Here is a 21,382-nt window from a genome sequence, read left to right as displayed (position 1 = left end):
ACACAAACACACACAGTCCGATCATCTAACCTACTGCAGTCTTTTCTCAGCCACCAGGTCCTGCAAACAGACCACTCTCCCCCTCACCAACCCCACCCCCACCCCCCCCCCCACCCCAAACCTCCCCTCGTCCCTCCCCACAGCCCCCACCAGCATGGCCATGCCACCCCACCCCACTCACTGTACCTGCAGCTGTGTGTGTGGATGCGGATCTTCCCTCAGACTGCAGTGCAGCACACACAAGCCAGTGGTGGTGGCGGGGCGAGGAGAGGGGGGGGTTACTGCCTTTCCGCAGCCCCAGAAGCAGCAGGGTCTGCTTGTTTGCGGCAGAGATGCTTCCTAGTCTGTGCGGCAGCTCAGGCACAAAGCCGTGACCTTACCCACTCAGCCCTGCCTGCAACTGGCAGGTTAAATCATCATTCAAGTCCACGGCAGGCAGGCAGGGCGGGTGAAGGGGAGGGCACACAGAGATATCAAACACTGTGTGTGTGTGTGTGTGTAGTAATATCGAGCATTGTCAGTGGAAAATCAGACATAGACACCAGTCAAAGCATCACTTGCTCTCGCTGCCGGCTGAGGCACGCACAACCTGACTCCAGGAGTATCAAAGCACCTCAGTGAGTCACCCCCCCCCCCCCCCCCCCCCCTCCCTCCCCCCCACCCCCCAACCCACAGGCTTCCTGTTGGTGTGCAGGAAGGAACTGCAGATGCTGGTTTACATCGAAGATAGGCACAAAGTGCTGGAGGAACTCAGCGGGACAGGCAGCATCTCTGAAGAAAAAAACAATAGGTGACGTTTTGGGTCGAGACCCTTCTTCAGACATGACAATAGACATTAGACAATAGGTGCAGGAGTAGAGGCCATTCGGCCCTTCGAGCCAACACCGCCATTCAATGTGATCATGGCTGATCATCCCCAATCAGTACCCCGTCCCTGCCTTCTCCCCATATCCCCTGACTCCACTATCTTTAAGAGCCCTATCTAGCTCTCTCTTGAAAATATCCAGAGAACCGGCCTCCACCGCCTTCTGAGGCAGAGAATTCCACAGACTCACCACTCTCTGTGAGAAAAAGTGTTTCCTCGTCTCCGTTCTAAATGGCTTACCCCTTATTCTTAAACTGTGTGTGGCCCCTGGTTTTGGACTCCCCCGACATCGGGAACATGTTTCCTGCCTCTAGCGTGTCCAAACCCTTAACAAGTTGTGAAGGGGGAAACCTATGTCCTCTGATCCTCGATTGCCCTACTCATGTCATAAAAACATAGAAACATAGACAATAGGTGCAGGAGTAGGCCATTCGGCCCTTCGAGCCTGCACCGCCATTCAATGTGACCATGGCTGATCACATTGAGGGTCGGGGGGGAGACTAGATGTGTGAAAAGGTACAGAACAAAATCAGAGCCGGCACCGATGAACCCAGGAAAGGTGGAGCCCACAATGGCACACACACACACACACACACACACACACAGAGACACACAGACAGACACACGCCCAGACACACACACACACATGCAGAAGGACACAGAGACACCAACACACACACAGATGCAGAGAGACACAGACACACACACATAGACACACACCTCCTGTGGCAATGATTACGGTGAGTCATAGGCTGCATGAAAGTTCAACTGCAGGAAGTTAAAACAGACCCATCTCTGATGGAAAGAAGTCAACGTGCTCTCAAAGACAGGAATGAAAGTATTTAGGTCTGACAAAATTAGCAAATCATTTTTCCATACCTACTTCAGAGAGTTCGCTGTGCATTAAGTCAGAGTGCAGAGACGGTTCACCAGACTGATTCCTGGGATGTCAGGACTGTCTTATGAAGAAAGACTGGATAGACTTGGTTTATACTCTCTAGAATTTAGAAGATTGAGAGGGGATCTTATAGAAACTTACAAAATTCTTAAGGGGTTGGACAGGCTAGATGCAGGAAGATTGTTCCCGATGTTGGGGAAGTCCAGGACAAGGGGTCACAGCTTAAGGATAAGGGGGAAATCCTTTAAAACCGAGATGAGAAGAACTTTTTTTCACACAGAGAGTGGTGAATCTCTGGAACTCTCTGCCACAGAGGGTAGTTGAGGCCAGTTCATTGGCTATATTTAAGAGGGAGTTAGATGTGTGGCCCTTGTGGCTAAGGGGATCAGGGGGTATGGAGAGAAGGCAGGTACGGGATACTGAGTTGGATGATCAGCCATGATCATATTGAATGGCGGTGCAGGCTCGAAGGGCCGAATGGCCTACTCCTGCACCTAATTTCTATGTTTCTATGTTTCTAAGTCAAGTAAGGCCGTTATCAGGAACAAATTATCTTCAAGTAATATGTAGCAACTTTATTCCCTTATCATGTGTGGAGGAAGGAACTGCAGATGCTGGTTTAACCCGAAGACAGACACAAAGTGCTGGAGTAACTCAGCGGGACAGGCAGCATCTCTGGACTTGCTGTTCTGTTGCCTGACATATATGGTTTTCAAAAACAATGTCTGTAGGAATATTAAGTTCATTTACATTCTTTACCAAATGTATCCACAGCAGTATTTGATGTTACAAAAGGGATCTGCTTAAATGAACACAAAATTGAGGACTTTTATTCAGAATCTCCATATATGTTCACAAGAGCTTAACATTAGAAATAGGAGCTGAAAGAGGCCATTCAGCCCCTTGAGCCTGCTCTGACATTCATCAACTGTTACCCCAATACCTCTCTCCTGTGCTAACTCCCTTATCCATTGAGTGTCTTAACATTTATAAGAACTTAAGATTAATTTTCCTGAACATAGAGGTTACTTATTTTGAAGGGCGGCACTGTGGCGCAGTGCCTTGCAGCTCCAGGGACCCGGGTTCCATCCTGACTGTCTGTGCGGAGTTTGCACGTTCTCCCCGTGACCCGAGTCGGTTTTCTCCGGCTGTTCCGGTGGTTTCCTCCCACATTCCAGGTTGATGGGAATATGGGGAGAAGGAAATGAGATTGGCATCGGATAAAATGAAGGGAGAGGGAAACATATGATAGTGGCAGGGGATGTAACAGACCATGCACACTGTGGATATGACAGAAAGCTAACAGCAACACATCTGATACCACCATCCTGCTCAGCATAAGGACTCAAAGAAAATTCTTTGGAAATTCTAGGAATTTTGGAAAAGCCTTTGGAAAATCTAGGAATTCTGCTCATCAGTAAAGCAGCCGTTTTGATATTGGTCCCGGGACTGCTCTTTCCGAGCCCCACCCACTCCGGCGAGGAATAGCCTTGCAGGAAAACCATCGCTAAGAACATGGACGGGATAAATCTCTTGTTGGAATGCTGTTGCCAGCTGACCTTCACTGCAGTAAGTGCTGCTATCTTGCAGCAGGGCAGCAGAATGCAGTCTTTCCCAGGAGCTGGTGCAGCGGATAAGGGCGTGTCCCACTTACGCGGCCGTTACAGGCGGCTGCCAGCACCCATGATAGTTCGCCGAAATTTTCAACATGTTGAAAATTCAGCGGGGACCAGAAAGACACTACGGCTCTTTGGAGACCTCTCATGACCATAGGAGACCATTCAGGCTGTACGTCTTGTCCCATATACCCACCCCCCTTTGTCTGAAAAAGTTACCCCTTCAGGTTCCTATTAAATCTTCCCCTCCCCCCCTCACCTTAAACATATGTCCTCTGGTTCTCGATTCCCCCTACTCTGGGCTAAAGACTGTGATTTTGTGCACCCCTATAAGGTCACCCCTCATCCCGTTCTCTCCCTGTTCACCTCATCACGAGCCTCAGTCAGAATAAAACCAGCTTCAAAGTGCTCCAAAGGAAAAGCACTGCTATCTGCAATCTTGCCACATAACACTGGTTCCTATTAAATCTTTCCACCGTCACCTTAAACCAATATCCTCTGGTCCTCAATTCCCCTACTCTGGGCAGCATTCAGTGTGTCTACCTGATTTAGTCCTTGGGCAGTCTAATCTTAGTGACATTAACCAGGAAAACGGATTCACTTTTGCCCTTCTAACCAAGTTCGCCCTTTCAAATGGGCAATATAGTGACCAGTTGATGAGCAGGGTAGTTGCTGCCTGTCCCGCTGAGTTACTCCAGCTTTTTGTTTCTATGTTCACCGAGATACTCAATTTATTCATTTACCTGCGCTGACCACTCTTGTGGAATCTTGTTCTGTGCAAAATGGATGCCTGGCGTACCTACAAAACAAGAGAGCATCGAGGGCATGATACTTACACAAAAAAGCTGGAGAAAACTCCTAGGCAGTAAAGAAAGCGAATGGTATGTTGGCTTTCATAGCAAGAGGATTTGAGTATAGGAGCAGGGAGGTTCTACTGCAGTTGTACAGGGTCTTGGTGAGACCACACCTGGAGTATTGCGTGCAGTTTTGGTCTCCAAATCTGAGGAAGGACATTATTGCCATAGAGGGAGTGCAGAGAAGGTTCACCAGACTGATTCCTGGGATGTCAGGACTGTCTTATGAAGAAAGACTGCTGATAGACTTGGTTTATACTCTCTAGAATTTAGGAGATTGAGAGGGGATCTTACAGAAACTTACAAAATTCTTAAGGGGTTGGACAGGCTAGATGCAGGAAGATTGTTCCCGATGTTGGGGAAGTCCAGGACAAGGGGTCACAGCTTAAGGATAAGGGGGAAATCCTTTAAAACCGAGATGAGAAGAACTTTTTTCACACAGAGAGTGGTGAATCTCTGGAACTCTCTGCCACAGAGGGTAGTTGAGGCCAGTTCATTGGCTATATTTAAGAGGGAGTTAGATGTGGCCCTTGTGGCCAAGGGGATCAGAGGGTATGGAGAGAAGGCAGGTACGGGATACTGAGTTGGATGATCAGCCATGATCATATTGAATGGCGGTGCAGGCTCGAAGGGCCGAATGGCCTACTCCTGCACCTAATTTCTATGTTTCTATGTTTCTAAACTCAGCGGGTGCAGCAGCATCTATGGAGCGAAGGAAATAGGAAACGTTGCCTATTTCCTTCACTCCATAGATGCTGCTGCACCCGCTGAGTTTCTCCAGCTTTTTTGTGTAACCTTCGATTCTCCAGCATCTGCACAGTTCCTTCTTAAACACGAGGGCATGATACTTGTTGTGAATGTAAATGAACCCATCCACGTCAACAAAGGGTGCACAACAAGGCTGCCATTGTTGGCTTGGACGCTATGGTGAAGCATTAGTTCAACACTCGAGGCTGAATCGCACTAGAGACATAGAAACATAGAAACAGAAATTAGGTGCAGGAGTAGGCCATTCGGCCCTTCGAGCCTGCACTGCCATTCAATATGATCATGGCTGATCATCCAACTCAGTATCCTGTACCTGCCTTCTCTCCATACCCCCTGATCCCCTTAGCCACAAGGGCCACATCTAACTCCCTCTTAAATATAGCCAATGAACTGGCCTCAACTACCCTCTGCGGCAGAGAGTTCCAGAGATTCACCACTCTCTGTGTGAAAAAAGTTCTTCTCATCTCTGTTTAAAAGGATTTTCCCCTTATCCTTAAGCTGTGACCCCTTGTCCTGGACTTCCCCAACATCGGGAACAATCTTCCTGCATCTAGCCTGTCCAACCCCTTAAGAATTTTGTAAGTTTCTATAAGATCCCCTCTCAATCTCCTAAATTCTACAGAGTATAAACCAAGTCTATCCAGTCTTTCTTCATAAGACAGTCCTGACATCCCAGGAATCAGTCTGGTGAACCGTCTCTGCACTCCCTCTATGGCAATAATGTCCTTCCTCAGATTTGGAGACCAAAACTGTACGCAATACTCCAGGTGTGGTCTCACCAAGACCCTGTACAACTGCAGTAGAACCTCCCTGCTCCTATACTCAAATCCTTTTGCAATGAAAGCTAACATACCATTCGCTTTCTTTACTGCCTGCTGCACCTGCTGCACCTGCATGCCTACCTTCAATGACTGGTGTACCATGACACCCAGGTCTCGCTGCATCTCCCCCTTTCCCAATCGCACTAGAGACGGACACAAAAAGCTGGAGCAACTCAGCTGGGACCGGCAGCATCACTGAAATTGTCCCTAGTGTGTGTAGGATGGTGCAAGTGTGCGGGGATCGCTGTTCGGCGTGGGCCAAGGGGCCTGTTTCTGCGCTGTATCTCTAAACCAAACCAAACTAAACACAGCAGTGAATTTGTACTTGTGACGTGATCACCATTCTAATGTAGGGAAATAAAAGTGATTGATTTCCCTGCACTGTTCCCATCGAGACAGCTAGAAGGGTTACATTGTGTGCTAGAACAAGGCTGAAATGTTAATTTGCTTGGCATGCCCTCTTTCTATTTGCTGGTGTTAATATATATTCATCTTCAGTCAAATGTTCTCACTGAAAAAGTACACGTCATAACAAACTAAACTCAAACCTTGTCTCCCTGGCATTGGTAACATTGTAAATTGTCCCTAGTGTGTGTGTGTGGGATAGAGTGTGTGGGAGATCGCTGGTCGGCATGGACACGGTGGGCCGAAGGGCCTGTTTCCGCGCTGGATCTCTAAAACTAAACAGTATGGAAATTGGAGCAACTTTCAAAACTTTCAAAACCAACTAGACTCTTAATGAGTGAAAAGCCCATCCCTAAAGGAGCTTAGATTGTATAGAACTATAGCCAGTTAGCAAATTGGAGTGGAGTCTGAAGAAGGGTCTCGACCCGAAACGTCGCAGAGGGCAGTGGAGGCCGATTCACGGGATGTTATCGAGGGAGATTTAGAATTCGCTCTTAGGTCTAAAGGAATCAAGGGATATGGGGAGAAAGCAGGAACGGGGTACTGATTGGGGATGATCAGCCATGATCATATTGAATGTTGGTGCTGGCTGGAAGGGCCGAATGGCCTCTACTCCTGCATCTATTTTCCATGTTTCTATGTCGCCCATTCCTTTCCTCCAGAGATGCTGTCCGACCCGCTGAGTTCCTCCAGCTTTTTGTGCCTATCTTTGGTGTAGAGACAGCCTGCACTTGGAAGAGGGAATAGATTTGTTGTCGAAAGCTTCAAGATGGTCTCCTGGGAGCTGAGGCCTAGCATGAGTGACATTTCGAGGTATAAGTGCCTGCAGAGTCTGGAGGTTCAATTCTGCCATCTCACACCAGGGGGCAGGCCTGAGTAAGGGAGAGTCCTGACTTGCAGGCGTGCGCGTGCGTGTGCGTGTGCGTGTGCGTGTGCGTGTGCGTGTGCGTGTGTGTGTGTGTGTGTGTGTCCATGGATGGCCAAGTGCAAGTGGAGCTACATCCCTGGAGACCAACATTATTCTCTTTCCACAGAGCTGCTGTAAATACTCACGCCTCTCGCTGATATATAAATCAGACTGTGCAGAGAGTGTGTGCACGGTTTATCTCGAGCCTGCTGTTTATTTCTGTACCCCAGTTGGTTATTTTCAAACTGTGTAGAAACATAGACAATAGGTGCAGGAGTAGAGGCCATTCGGCCCTTCGAGCCAGCACCGCCATTCAATATGATCATGGCTGATCATCCAACTCAGTATCCCGTACCTGCCTTCTCTCCATACCCTCTGATCCCCTTGGCCACAAGGGCCAGTGGTGAATCTGTGGAATTCTCTGCCACAGAGGGTAGTTGAGGCCACACAGTTCATTGGCTATATTTAAGAGGGAGTTAGATGTGGCCCTTGTGGCTAAAGGGGTCAGGGGGTATGGAGAGAAGGCAGGGATGGGATACTGAGTTGGATGATCAGCCATGATCATATTAAATGGCGGTGCTGGCTCGAAGGGCCGAATGGCCTAATCCTGCACCTATTTTCTATGTTTCTATAGGTTCGTGGGGCTAATGGTTCTATAATGTCATGTTCCTATGGATCTACAGCAGTAACAATGCCATGCATCTATATAGTACACAGTTTCAGACATTATCATTGGAAATGTTCCCAAGTCATTTCATGGGATCATCACGAGCCAAATTTATACTGAACCACAGATGGTCAGGGGGTGAAAAGCTTGACGGACAATAGGAAAAATGGATGGATGTTTTAAAAGTAGAGATTTAGAGATAGAATCCTCGACTCTTCTCATTGACCTGAAATGTGAACTCTGTTCCCACCGCTCCCCACACACGGGCGCTGCCCGACCCGCTGATAACTCCCAGCCTTGCTCCTGCTTTAGAATGCCAGCCCTTGGTGCTTCTGCAGCTGAACATAGCGTCGCTTTGAGATCTGGAACTGCCTGTGCAGAGTCGGGGGGAGATTGGCGATGGCCCCTTACTATACTAACAACACACTCATGACCTTTTGAAATATTTTGAATTAGACATGATCCAACTTCAAAGATATGCAAAACTCTGACCGAGACATTTAGAAAAAAACAAGGCTTGTTTTGGCCGATAAATCAGACCAAAACACATGGTCTCCTTTCACTGAATTTCTTCAACAGTAGAATGGTAGAATGGTTTTGACCACAAAGAGGGGGGGGGGGGGGGGGGGGGGGGGGGGGGGGGGGACTTTTCTCTCTTTTTTGTACCTTTCTTCTTTTTCTCCATTCTTTCATTTTTACTTTCCCTCCCCCCCCCGATTCATTTATCAGTTTATAAAATATTAAAAATGAAACTGTACGGAAATTGTATCGTTGTTATGCCGGTTGCTTTCTTCTTGTACAATTGCTTCTAATAAAATAAACATTAAAAAAAAAGAATCAATCAAACTTTAAAGATTTGCAAAAACAGTGCAAAAGACAATGGCCTGGTTCCTTTGTCATCGTTAGTATCTCTCATTCAGTTGTTCTATATCTCTCTGCATCATCGTCTGTATCTCTCGTTTCCCACTCCCCTGACTCTCAGTCTGAAGAAGGGTCTCGACCCGAAACGTCACCTGTTTCTTCTCTCCAGAGATGCCGCCTGTCCCGCTGGGAGTTACTCCAGCACTCTGTGCCTATCTTCGGTGTAAACCAGCGCATGCAGTTCCTTCCCACACACACAAAGGGCTGTGGATGGCAGGTTGATTGGCTCCATTTGAAAGAAAACATTTTTCATATCTAGAAGATCTCACCTGACAAGAAAAGCTTGTCTGTGCTGTGATGTTATCATTGTTTTTTCACTATAGGGAAATTTGAGGTTAGTCGCACATGTTTTCAGATCGACATATCTTGCTACTGACCTATTTATGAAAATCTTGCCCTTTCTGGATGTTCGTTTGGGTGTGTGAGTTTAATACCTGCTGAAAAGTTGCGACACGCAACAAATTGCTGTTTACCTCCTGCGCCAAGGTTTTTATCAATAGTGGAGTTTAGATTCAGTGTTGGTAGTGTCAGGGAATGTCACATAGTATTTGGGTTTAGTTTCGCCCTACCGCCCACCGAATCCGCACCGACCAGCCAGCACTATCCGACACATACCAGGGACAATTGGCTTGGTATAAATGATAAATTGTCCCCAGTCTGTGTAGGATAGTGTTAAGGGCCTGTTCCACTTTCCCGAATTCTTCCTGAATTCCCCCGAGTTTTCAAACTCGCAGAATGTTCGTAACGAGTCCGTGGATATGTCGTAGCGGCTCGTTAGGCCAGCCGTGGGCACGCGGGGCATCAGGCAATGGCGGGCTGGCCAGGGTGTCAACTTGCCCGATGGCAAGTAGGCCCCTGATGAATTGGGCCCACTATATCAAGTAGGCCCCTGATGAAGTGGGCCCACTATATCAAGTAGGCCCCTGATGAAGTGGGCCCACTATATCAAGTAGGCCCCTGATGAAGTGGGCCCACTATATCAAGTAGGCCCCTGATGAAGTGGGCCCACTATATCAAGTAGGCCCCTGATGAAGTGGGCCCACTATATCAAGTAGGCCCCTGATGAAGTGGGCCCACTATATCAAGTGAGCCCCTGATGAAGTGGGCCCCCAATATCAAGTAGGCCCCTCATGAAGTGGGCCCACTATATCAAGTGAGCCCCTGATGAAGTGGGCCCACTATATCAAGTAGGCCCCTGATGAAGTGGGGCCCCCTTTGTCTCCTGGCAACCAATATTTTTAGACCCAGCCTGCCACTGGCATCATGTAAGTCGGGACGTTTTTTCCAGCCTGATACAAAATGTCCACAAGTAGAAAAATAGCACCGAGTACCTAAGGCTGGCATGACGAGCCGCTACGATATATCCACCGACTCCTGGATATAAACTCGGGAGAATTCGTGACTAACTCGGGAAAGTGGGACAGGCCCTTTAGTGTGCGGGGATCGCTGGTCAGCACGGACTCGGTGGGCCGAAGGGCCTGTTTCCGCACTGTATCTCTAAACTAAACTAAAAGTTTTCTGCTTGGACCCAGCAATGGTGTTTACGCCTCAGGCGAGCAACACTTGACGTTCCTTCCCTTCAGTAGTTGTTCCACATTCCTCAGTGGCTTCCCACAGATCTGCATCCTCAAGGCCTGCTCTGACACTGACTCATTCACCTGTTCACTTCCCCCCCCCCCCCCCCCACCCCCCCCCCATTGAAGAATTCAGCCCACTCGTAGCTCAACAAAGTGAATGCAAGCAAGATGTTGTCAAGCTGGAAAGGGCTCAGAGAAGTTTTACGAGGATGTTGCCAGGACTAGAGGGTGTGAGCTACAGGGAGAGGTTGAGCAGGCTGGGTCTCTATTCCTTGGAGCACAGGAGGATGAGGGGTGATCTTATAGAGATGTACAAAATCATGAGAGGAATAGATCGGGTAGATGCACAGAGTCTCTTGCCCAGAGTAGGGGAATCGAGGACCAGAGGACATGGGTTTAAGGTGAAGGGGGAAAGATTTCCCCCTTCATAACTTTTTCGCACAGAGAGTGGTGAGTCTGTGGAATTCTCTGCCTCAGAGGGCGGTGGAGGCCGGTTCTCTGGATACTTTCAAGAGAGAGCTAGATAGGGCTCTTAAAGATAGCGGAGTCAGGGGATATGGGGAGAAGGCAGGAACGGGGTACTGATTGGGGGATGATCAGCCATGATCACATTGAATGGCGAATGGTGCTGGCTCGAAGGGCCGAATGGCCTCTACTCCTGCACCTATTGTCAATTTTACAGGAATCTGAGGGGTGACTTTTTTCACACATCGACAGTATTTAAGAGGGAGTTAGATGTGGCCCTTGTGGCTAAGGGGATCAGGGGGTATGGAGAGAAGGCAGGTACGGGATACTGAGTTGGATGATCAGCCATGATCATATTGAATGGCGGTGCAGGCTCGAAGGGCCGAATGGCCTCTACTCCTGCACCTAATTTCTATGTTTTCTATGTTTCTATGTCCTCGTTCCACACGTACGCGGGCACCGTCCCCCAACGCTAGCTCCTGTGCATCGACGGCTGCATTGGGGCATCATCCTGCACCCATGCAGAACTCACGACGTCGGCGTTCACTCACTCCAGCACTTTGTGTCTTTTTGTCGGGAAACCTGCGTGCGCAGTTCCTTCTGCTCCAATCATTTATGAACTTAGCAACTTATCAAAAGGGGAAGAATGGAAATGGATGAGTAATCAGTGACAGGCCAGCGCTGGTGGGCGTTTTAATGGAGAACATTGTGGGAAGAACACATCTCAACAAAACTGACACGGGCTAACCACGGACAATCCACATGCAAAGGGAACCTCATATCTGACTAATGTTTTGAGGTGGTAACTCGCCGGGTTGAAGAGGTCACGACAGTTGGAGCAGTCCACGCAGCTTTTAGCAAAGCCTAAGGGCCTGTTTCCACACTGTATCACTCAATGCAGACCCTCATAGAGTCAGTTGAGGGGGTAACAAGCAGTGTGTCTCAGGGTGAACATACACAGAGCCACTTGCAGCTTTCTGAATCGTGGCGAAGGCTTTGATGAGGGAAGTTGAGGAGAGTGTACACTTGTTGTGGCAGTGGTTTCATTACGGGGAATATGAACTTCTGCACACTCCCAGTTCGTTCAATCCTCCCGTCATTATTTTTGTCCGATGGTCACATTTAAAGATTCAAAACTATGTGCAAATAAGAGGGGAATTCAGCCTCTGTTTTCAGACTTCAAATCTGCGGCTCGGGGTAGAGTTGCTGCCTCACTGCGCCAGAGACCCGGGTTCGATCCCAAATACGGGTGCTGTCTGTACGGAGTTTGCACGTTCTCCCCGTGACCTGCGTGGGTTTTCCGCGGGTGCCCCTACGTCCCCCCACAAAGACAGGTTAATTGGCTTTTGTAAAAATTGTAAATTGTCCCCAGTGTGTGTAGGATAGTGCTAGCGTGCGGGGATCGCTGGTCGGCGCGGACTCGGTGGGCCGAAGGGCCTGTTTCCGCGCTGTATCTCGAAACTAAACTAAACTAAAAGCCTATGTGACATTCCCTGACAATGCCAACACTAAGTCAACATTCTAGCATGGATCAAAGCCTTGCCAGACCGGCTGCTTGCAAGAGCATATTGTAGACTGGATATTCTGCAGTGAATGACTCATTTCCTGACACGCCCACGCATTTGCGCCATTGACAAGACACACGGCAGGAACGTGATGAGACACTGTCCACCGACTTTGATGTGTTCAGCTCCACCAACTACTCAAGCAGCTCCACAACCATCGACTCACTCCCCCAGCAACTCTCCCCAACTTCTACAGATGCGCCGCGGAAAGCATTTTATCGGGATGCATCGCAGCACGGTTTGGGAACGGCTCCATCCTGGACCGCAAGAAATCGCAGAGAGTTGTGGACAGTTGCAGCCCAGACCATCACACACACACACAAACCAACCTCCCTCCCTTCCATCGCCTCCATCTACACCTCACGTTGCCTCGGCAAGGCCAGCAGCATCATCAAGGACCAGTCTCACCCCCCGGCCACTCCCTCTTCTCCCCTCTCCCATCGGGCAAGAGGTACAGAAGTGTGAAAACAAACGCACACACACCTCCAGATTCAGGGACAGTTTCTTCCCGGCTGTTATCAGGTGACTGAACCATCCTACCACAACCAGAGAGCAGTGCTGAACTACTATCTACCTCATTGGAGACCCTCGGACTATCTTTGATCGGACTTTGCTGGCTTTACCTTGCACTAAACATTATTCACGCTATTCCCTTTATCCTGTATCTGTACACTGTGGACGGCTCGATTGTATTAATGTATTGTTGCCTTTCCGCTGACTGGTTAGCACGCAACAATACTTCTCACTGCACCAATAAAATTCACTCAAACGCAAATAATCCACATGTAAATAATAAAAGACTCCGTTTCCTCAAACATTTGGGAATAATGGGATCATTTTGGTCCACAGAGATGCTGCCTTACAGAGCTTGCAGCGTCGGAGACCCGGGTTCCATCCGGCGTTTTGCGTCCGTTTTCTCTTCGCGCACACATTATTTACACGCGGCTGCCAACACACAATTCTACAGGTCACACAACAGAGTCTCTCGAAACTGCACAAGTCTCACAGTGATAAATACCCTGGCAGTAAATCTGTCTTCAGTGCCATGCAAGCAACACCAGTCACCTCCTGCAGCGACATCGAGTCATTTTGACAACTTCATTCCCAGTAAATGCTCCCAAGCTTCAGAGCTCCTTGTTGGGTCCTTGATTCCTGAATGGCAGTTGTCCTTTGCAAATTGAAACGGGAATATAACATGGGGCGGGTCACGGTGGCGCAGTGGTAGAGTTGATGCCTCAGAGACCCCCGGGTTCCATCCTGACTACGGGGGCCGTCGGTACAGAGTTTGTACATCCCCCCCCCCCGCGAGACCTGCGTGGGTTTTCTCCGGGATCTTCGGTTTCCTCCCACACTCCAAAGGCGTGCAGGTTTGTAGGTTCATTGTCTTGGTGTAATTGTAAATTGTCCCCAGTGTGTGTAGGATAGTGTCAGTGTGCGGGGAGCGCTGGTCGGCACGGACTCGGTGGGCCGAAGGGCCTGTTTCCGCGCTGTATCTCTAAACTAAACTAAACATAGAAACATAGAAATTAGGTGCAGGAGTAGAGGCCATTTGGCCCTTCGAGCCTGCACCGCCATTCAATATGATCATGGCTGATCATCCAACTCAGTATCCTGTACCTGCCTTCTCTCCATACCCCCTGATCTCTTTAGCCACAAGGGCCACGGGTCTGCATTCGCCGTAAGGCGGGACTAAAATTCCGTACAATTTTGTAATGGTAGTTCGACTGGTTTCAGGAAGATGTCCCGCATATATTTGTACAATGATATCCTTGTGTCATCTGCTTCCTCTTACTAACAGCAACATCATGACGAACATAGGTCCACGCCAGAATGTATTTTGAGTGTTGGGATTTCCCTTCACGAACGCTCCTCTGAGTCAGAGGCTGTGGGCTTAAATCCCATTTCTGAATACAAAACTCTGGGCCGACACGCTGGTGCAATAGTAGTACCTTGGCGATAGAGTCGCCAACAGTCCCGTATTAGCCGGGACATCCCGTATATTGGGTTAAATTGGTTTGTCCCGTACGGGGCCGCCCTTGTCCCGTATTTGTCCGCTACTACTCGGGTCGATGGGACTGTCTGGTCGTCCGTCTGGTAGTGCAGCCCGTGGAGTGCAGCAGCAGCAGCGGCAGAGTCTCGCCCGTGGCCCCGTCGATCGGTCGGCAGCCCGGCCAGCTGTCCGAACCTTCAGACCTTCGCTTACCGCCAACACCACCACCTTCTCGTGGCCGATCATCGGTTCATGAGTTGGACGGAGCGCCGGACTGTGCGGGCGGCCCCCGGGCCAAAACCCCTCACAGCTGGGCCCGCCGGCTGGACTTTGTGCGCAGTCCAGCACCCGGGGCCAACTCATCATTCACCCAGCCACGGCCCAGTCTCTCAACGAGTCGCCGTTGGGAATTTCTCCCGTATATTTGACCGTTTGACCCGTATATTTGGGAGCGGGAATGTCGGCAACCCTCGCTGCCGTCTCCACAAACAATGACCAGACCATCTGAATGGGGCTTAAACAGCGATGAGGTCGCTGGGGGGGGGATAAGTCTCCGTGTAAAGTGCGACAAGCAATATCCAACGCAGAAATACCCCTGCAACCCACCCTGTAAAGTTGCTGAAGATAGACACAAAATGCTGGAGTAACTCAGCAGGTCAGGCAGCATCTCTGTTCTTCTTCTTGCATATGGCGTGCACAGCCTAAAGTTGTAGGACAACTTGTTCTATCTGATCTTATTTGATTGTGCAAGCCAGGTTGATTGCATTCTTCCAAACAGTGCGGTTCAAGTTCAAGTTCAAGTTCATTGTCATGTGTCCCTGATCGGACAATGAAATTATTGCTTTGCTTCTGCACACAGAACATAATAGGCACTGACTACAAAACACATGAATAAATAAACTGATAAAGTGCAAATAACAGATAATGGGTTATTAATGTTCAGAGTTTTGTCCGAGCCAGGTTTAATAGCCTGATGGCTGTGGGGAAGTAGCTATTCCTGAACCTGGACGTTGCAGTCTTCAGGCTCCTGTACCTTCTACCTGAAGGTAGCAGAGAGATGAGTGTGTGGCCAGGATGGTGTGTGGGTCTTTGATGATACTGCCAGCCTATTTGAGGCAGCGACTTCGATAGATCCCCTCGATGGAAGGGAGGTCAGAGCCGATGATGGACTGGGCAGTGTTTACTACTTTTTGTAGTCTTTTCCTCTCTGGGGCGCTCAAGTTGCCGAACCACGTGAAGGTTGCAATCTCCCCCCCCTCCCTGGCAGCGTCCCTGGAGAGAAGGAATGGGTGACGTTTTGGTTCGAGACCCTTCTTCAGTGCCGAAACATCACCTGCCCATTCCTTCTCTCCAGAGATGCTGCCTGTCCCGCTGAGTTACTCCGGCTTTTTTGTGTCTATCCTCGGCGTAGACCAGCGTCTGAAGTTCCTCCCGACACCTCAAGTCTCCCGCGGGGTTAAACCTCCCCCCTCCCTCCTCGCTACCGAGGTCGTTTCCAGAGGACGGCATGATAAATGGCACCTTGCCACCCAGATGCATGGGAACTCCTGATGAGAAGTCAAGAGTCATTCTAATTCTGGTCAGTGGCTTCTGACGAAACACGACCTACATGGTAGCGACAGGCTCTTTCATCTGTACTTTGATGACCTTTCATGTGGTGGTTGGCTCCAGGGACTTGGTGCATCTCACCATCTGAGACAAAGTAATTGAAGTCACTCAAGTTTAAATTGCACCCTCGGCCCTGCCTTTAAAGAGCAGTTTATTCCGTCCTATAATCTCCGCGTCTCCCCTCGTGCCGTGCCTCAAAGCTAGGCCGTCATCCTTCAATCGCTCGGCTCTGACCATATTTCTTGCCGCGAGTCGGGAACATGAGAGAGGCGTTTGAAGTTGCCACGATGCATATGTGAGGACCCCAACCATGGACTGTTTACCCTCCTCCCATCCGGGAGGCGCTACAGGTCTCTCCGTTGCTGGACCAGCAGGTCCAGGAACAGCTTCTTCCCTCAACACTGTACCTCGATGATTGCTAATCACCCCCCCCCCCCCCCCCCCCCCCCCCACACACCCCCACCACCAGGAAAAAAAAAAAATAATTGCACTACTATGACTGTATGCATGTAAATATATTTATTTATAGCTCATATTCTATGTCGCTCTTCCAGGGAGATGCTAACTGCATTGCGTTGTCTCTGTACTGTACACTGACAATGACAATTAAAGTTTGACTCTGAATCTGAAGATGTGGATCGCAAACATGTCCGAGACCCTACATTTGGAAACTTAGAAACATAGAAATTAGGTGCAGGAGTAGAGGCCATTCAGCCCTTCGAGCCTGCACCATTCGCCATTCAATATGATCATGGTTGATCATCCAACTCAGTATCCCGTACCTGCCTTCTCTCCATACCCCCTGATCCCTTTAGCCACAAGGGCCACATCTAACTCCCTCTTAAATATAGCCAATGAACTGTGTGGCCTCGACTACCCTCTGCGGCAGAGAGTTCCACAGATTCACCACTCTCTGTGTGAAAAAAGTTCTTCTCATCTCGGTTTTAAAGGATTTCCCCCTTATCCTTAACTGTGTGACCCCTTGTCCTGGACTTCCCCAACATCGGGAGCAATCTTCCTGCATCTAGCCTGTCCAACCCCTTAACATTAGGCTTGTCTTGGTGGGAAAAACGGATCAATTTCTTAAGACATAGACACCCTTCACCAAATTCTTACAACAATAGCATGATGCAACACAAACATAAATTTAAATCCAATGCTGGGTTGGGTGAGCCGGGGTGGGGGGGGGGGGGGGGGGGGGGGGTGGTGGGGGTAGGGACACGAAGGGCAAGGTATATATCCACTTTTTTTTTTTTTCTGATTTCTATATCGTTCTGCCACACTACGTTGGTAGTTTAGGGGAATTCTCTTTTCTTCTTCTTCAATCGATCTTTTTACTTTCTACTTTTCTCTCTCTTGTTTTCTCTTTCTTTTCTTTTTTTCATTTTCTTAACTTAGGTTATAAGGTTAAAAATGAAGCCGTACGATCATTGTATAATTTTAGATGCCGAATGTTTTATCTCCACATTATTTAACCATATAACCATATAACAATCACAGCACGGAAACAGGCCATCTCGGCCCTACAAGTCCGTGCCGAACAAATTTTTTTTCCCCTTAGTCCCACCTGCCTGCACTCATACCATAACCCTCCATTCCCTTCTCATCCATATGCCTATCCAATTTATTTTTAAATGATACCAACGAACCTGCCTCCACCACTTCCACTGGGAGCTCATTCCACACCGCTACCACTCTCTGCGTAAAGAAGTTCCCCCTCATGTTACCCCTAAACTTCTGTCCCTTAATTCTGAAGTCATGTCCTCTTGTTTGAATCTTCCCTATTCTCAAAGGGAAAAGCTTGTCCACGTCAACTCTGTCTATCCCTCTCATCATTTTAAAGACCTCTAACAAGTCCCCCCTTAACCTTCTGCGCTCCAAAGAATAAAGACCTAACTTATTCAACCTATCTCTGTAACTTAGTTGTTGAAACCCAGGCAACATTCTAGTAAATTTCCTCTGTACTCTCTCTATGGGTTCTAATAAAAAATATGCTTCTAATAAAAAAATTAAATTAGAAAAAAAGTAATAAAAGTTTAAATTGCACCCTCGGCCCTGCCTTTAAGGAGCAGTTTATTCCGTCCTATAATCTCCGAGCCTCCCCTCGCGTCACGCCTCTAAGCTTGGCCGTCGTTCTTCATTCGCTCGACTCCCTGACCATATTTCATGTGGAGGACATGAGAGAGGTGATTGAACTTGCCCCGGTGAATAGACACGATGCAAGATCAAAGGTCCATGGTTGAGGAATGTGAGGCTCAACGTGTCTACTGCGAGCGGGTGAAGGGCGTGGTTGGACTACAAGCCGGAGGCAGTGCGAGGGAGAGGCTGCAATGGACGGGTTGGAGGAGCAGGCGGGGATAGGGAGGAGAGGGTAGGACGCGCCTACTCATGCCTTGCCTCTTTACATTCCCCTCGTAGCCGCTGGGACTGGGCTCAGTCAGTGGTTCAATGTTTAGATCAGGGACCCCGACCGTCCTTACAGGTTAGGCCGAGATTCACTTGCACCTCCTCCAACCTCATCTACTGTGTCCGCTGTTCAAGATGTGGACTCTTATACATCGGCGGGCGAGACCAAACGCAGACTGGGCGATCGTTCCGCGGGACACCTTCGCTCAGCCCGCCTGAACCAACCTGATCTCCCGGTTGCCAAACACTTTAATTCTCCTTCCCATTCCCACACTGACCTTTCTGTCCTGGGCCTCCTCCATTGTCAGAGTGAGGCTAAACGCAAATTGGAGGAACAACATCTCATATTTCGCTTGGACAGTTTACACCCCAGTGGTATGAATATTGATTTCTCTCACTTCAGGTAGCCCCGGCATTCCCTCTCTCTCTCTATCCCTCCCCCACCCAAGTTGCACCAGCTTCTCGTTCTCACCCAACAAACAGCTAACAATGGCCTGTTTCCTTCATCACCATTACAATTCTGCATATCTTTCATTCATTGTTCTTTATCTCGCTACATCACCGTCCATATCTCTTGTTTCCCTTATCAATAACCAGTCTGAAGAAGGGTCTCGACCCAAAACGTCACCCATTCCTTCTCCCCAGAGATGCTGCCTGTCCCGCTGAGTTACACCAGCTTTTTGTGTCTATACTAATTGAGTTTAGTTCAGTTTAGTTTATTTGAGTGTAGTCTATTGTCACAAAATCGAGGCACCTACTGAGATTCCACCCGTAAGTGATGTTTACAGCAGCAGGTGCATGGATGTGGTTTTAAGCCCTTTGATGTTAACATGAATTTAAGGCAAGGCGGCTCTGTACATCTCCGCACCTTCGCCTTTGTCAGCCGCCTGATGATTGCAACTTTGCATTTTAGTCAAACTTGTTTGCTCTGCACTTTTTGGTGTATTGGTGTCACGTGTGCCGAGATTCAGCGCAAAGCTTGTTTTCCTCCCCGGCGCAGTCAAATTCTGCCGTACATTGCAATCCGACCCCTTCTGGGGCAGTACGCACAGAGTCGCCACCTTCCGGAGGTGAGAATGCAAGGACATTCCCGCCCAGCCCACCTGATCCATGCCCCCTGCCAACTGCACCGTTCTCTCCCCAGTGCAGTGGCCGCATGGCAGTAGAGTTGCTGCCTCACAGCGCCAGTGACCAGGTTCGATCCCGACCACGGGTGCTGTCAGTACGGAGTTTGCACGTTCCCCCCGCGTGGGTTTTTCCTCCGGGTGCTCCGGTTTCCTCCCACACTCGAAAGATGTACAGGTTTATAGGTTTCAGATTGGCAAAGATTGTGTGTAGGATATTGTGTGTAGGATAGTGTTAGTGTGCGGGGATCGCTGGTCGGCACGGACTCGCTGGGCCGAAGGGCCTGTTTCCCGGGTTTTATCTCCAAACTAAACTAAATCAAAGTCTTCTGGCTTCTCGAGGGTGAGGTTCTAACACGTAACTTACGAGCATTAGTCAAGGCCTGAGTAAAGCAATTCAGTTATTAAACATCATCCCATTGTACTTCTTTATGCTGTGTCCGCCCGCCTTCTCCTTCGTAGCAAAGCACAGTCTACAGGCAAAAACTCCTCCAGTAAAAGCAAATGATGGCAATGCAGGGACGGAGCAGAGAGCAAATGAGTAATGGTTGTGACCCCGCTGATTTGCATACGCTCCATTAGCAGTGGCCTCGGCTCTGCACCGCTTGCAGTGCTGCAGTAAACAGAAACATAGAAAATAGGTGCAGGAGGAGGCCATTCGGCCCTTCGAATGGCCGAATACCTCACTCATTCAAACCAAGTCCATGGTTTGGTTGAAACAAAAAAACCCAGAAATGCTGGAAGAACGCAACTAGTCCAGCAGCATCAGCGGAAGAACATTTTAAACGTTGTGTCGGTGCCAGTAATGCAGTGATAGGGATACAGTGTGGAAGCAGGCCCTTCAGCCCAACTTGCCCACACCGACCAACATGTCCCAGGTTGGGGAGAAGGCAGGCACGGGTTATTGATTGGGGACGATCAGCCATGATCACAATGAATGGCGGTGCTGGCTCGAAGGGCCGAATGGCCTCCTCCTGCACCCATTTCCTATCTTACACTAGTCCCACTTGCCTGCGTTTGCTCCAGATCCAACCAAACCTGTCCTAACCATATACCTGTCTAACTGTTTGAGAAACGTTGGGATAGTCCCTGCCTCTATTACCTCCTCCGGCAGCTCGTTCCAAACACCCACCGCCCTTTGTGTGAAAATTCCTTTCCCCCTTCACCTTAAACCTATGTCCTCTGGTCCTCGATTCCCCTACCCTGGGCAAGAGACCACCCGATCTATTCCTCTCATGATTTTGTACACCTCAATAAGATCACCCCTCATCCTCCTGCGCACCCAGCCTGCTCAACCTCTCCCTGTAGCTCAGACCCTCTCGTCCTGGCAAAATCCACGTAAATCCTCCCTGTACCCTCTCCAACTTGACACCATCTTTCCTCTAACACGGTGCCCAGAACTGAACACAAAACTCCAAATGCGGTCTCACCAACGTCCTATACAACTGCAACGTGGTGTGTGCAAACCTTTCATCTATTCATTCTGCTTCATACCTCTATTTTCCCTCTCCCCTGCACGGGCTCTCAGAGCAAGGGTCTCGACCCCAAACATCACCCATGCCTTGTATCTCCAGGGATGCTGCCTGTCCCGCTGAGTTAAGCCAGCTCTTTTTGTGTCTGATTCTGTGTTCCGCTGTGTATCAATGTCACCAGACACGGGATTCTGTAATGTCCAACGCATAATTCACTGTGTTCATCCAGTAATTATCTGCTTAACATAATTTAATTACAGGATTTGACTTTGCTTTCAAAACCCGGCATAGTTCAGCTCGGATTATATTTCACGCCACCCGTCAGCTTTGTGATCCATCGGTACAAGTTTACTTTAGTTTGGAGATACAGCACAGAAACAGGCCCTTCGGCCCACCAGGTCCATGCCGACCATCGATCACCCCGCACGCTAACACTATCCTACACACACAGTA

General features: G+C 49.0%; 1 protein-coding gene across 1 annotated transcript in view; it reads right to left on the bottom strand.

Moving 5' to 3' along the window:
* LOC129714645 (diacylglycerol kinase beta-like) overlaps positions 1–19,445 on the bottom strand; it is a 45,997-nt gene extending 26,552 nt beyond the window's left edge. The window contains exons 1-2 of the mRNA XM_055664364.1: positions 19,202–19,445; positions 4,123–4,178 (exon numbers count right to left, since the gene is read on the bottom strand). Coding sequence (XP_055520339.1) covers positions 4,123–4,178; positions 19,202–19,445 — 300 coding nt within the window. The remainder of the gene's footprint in view (positions 1–4,122; positions 4,179–19,201) is intronic.
* Positions 19,446–21,382: the final 1,937 nt, after the last annotated feature.

The sequence above is a fragment of the Leucoraja erinacea genome, chromosome 40 (genome assembly GCF_028641065.1).
Source record: "Leucoraja erinacea ecotype New England chromosome 40, Leri_hhj_1, whole genome shotgun sequence".
Lineage (NCBI taxonomy): Eukaryota > Metazoa > Chordata > Chondrichthyes > Rajiformes > Rajidae > Leucoraja > Leucoraja erinaceus.
Note: the sequence above shows the minus strand (reverse complement) of the source record. Positions and strands in the feature narration are given on the sequence as shown.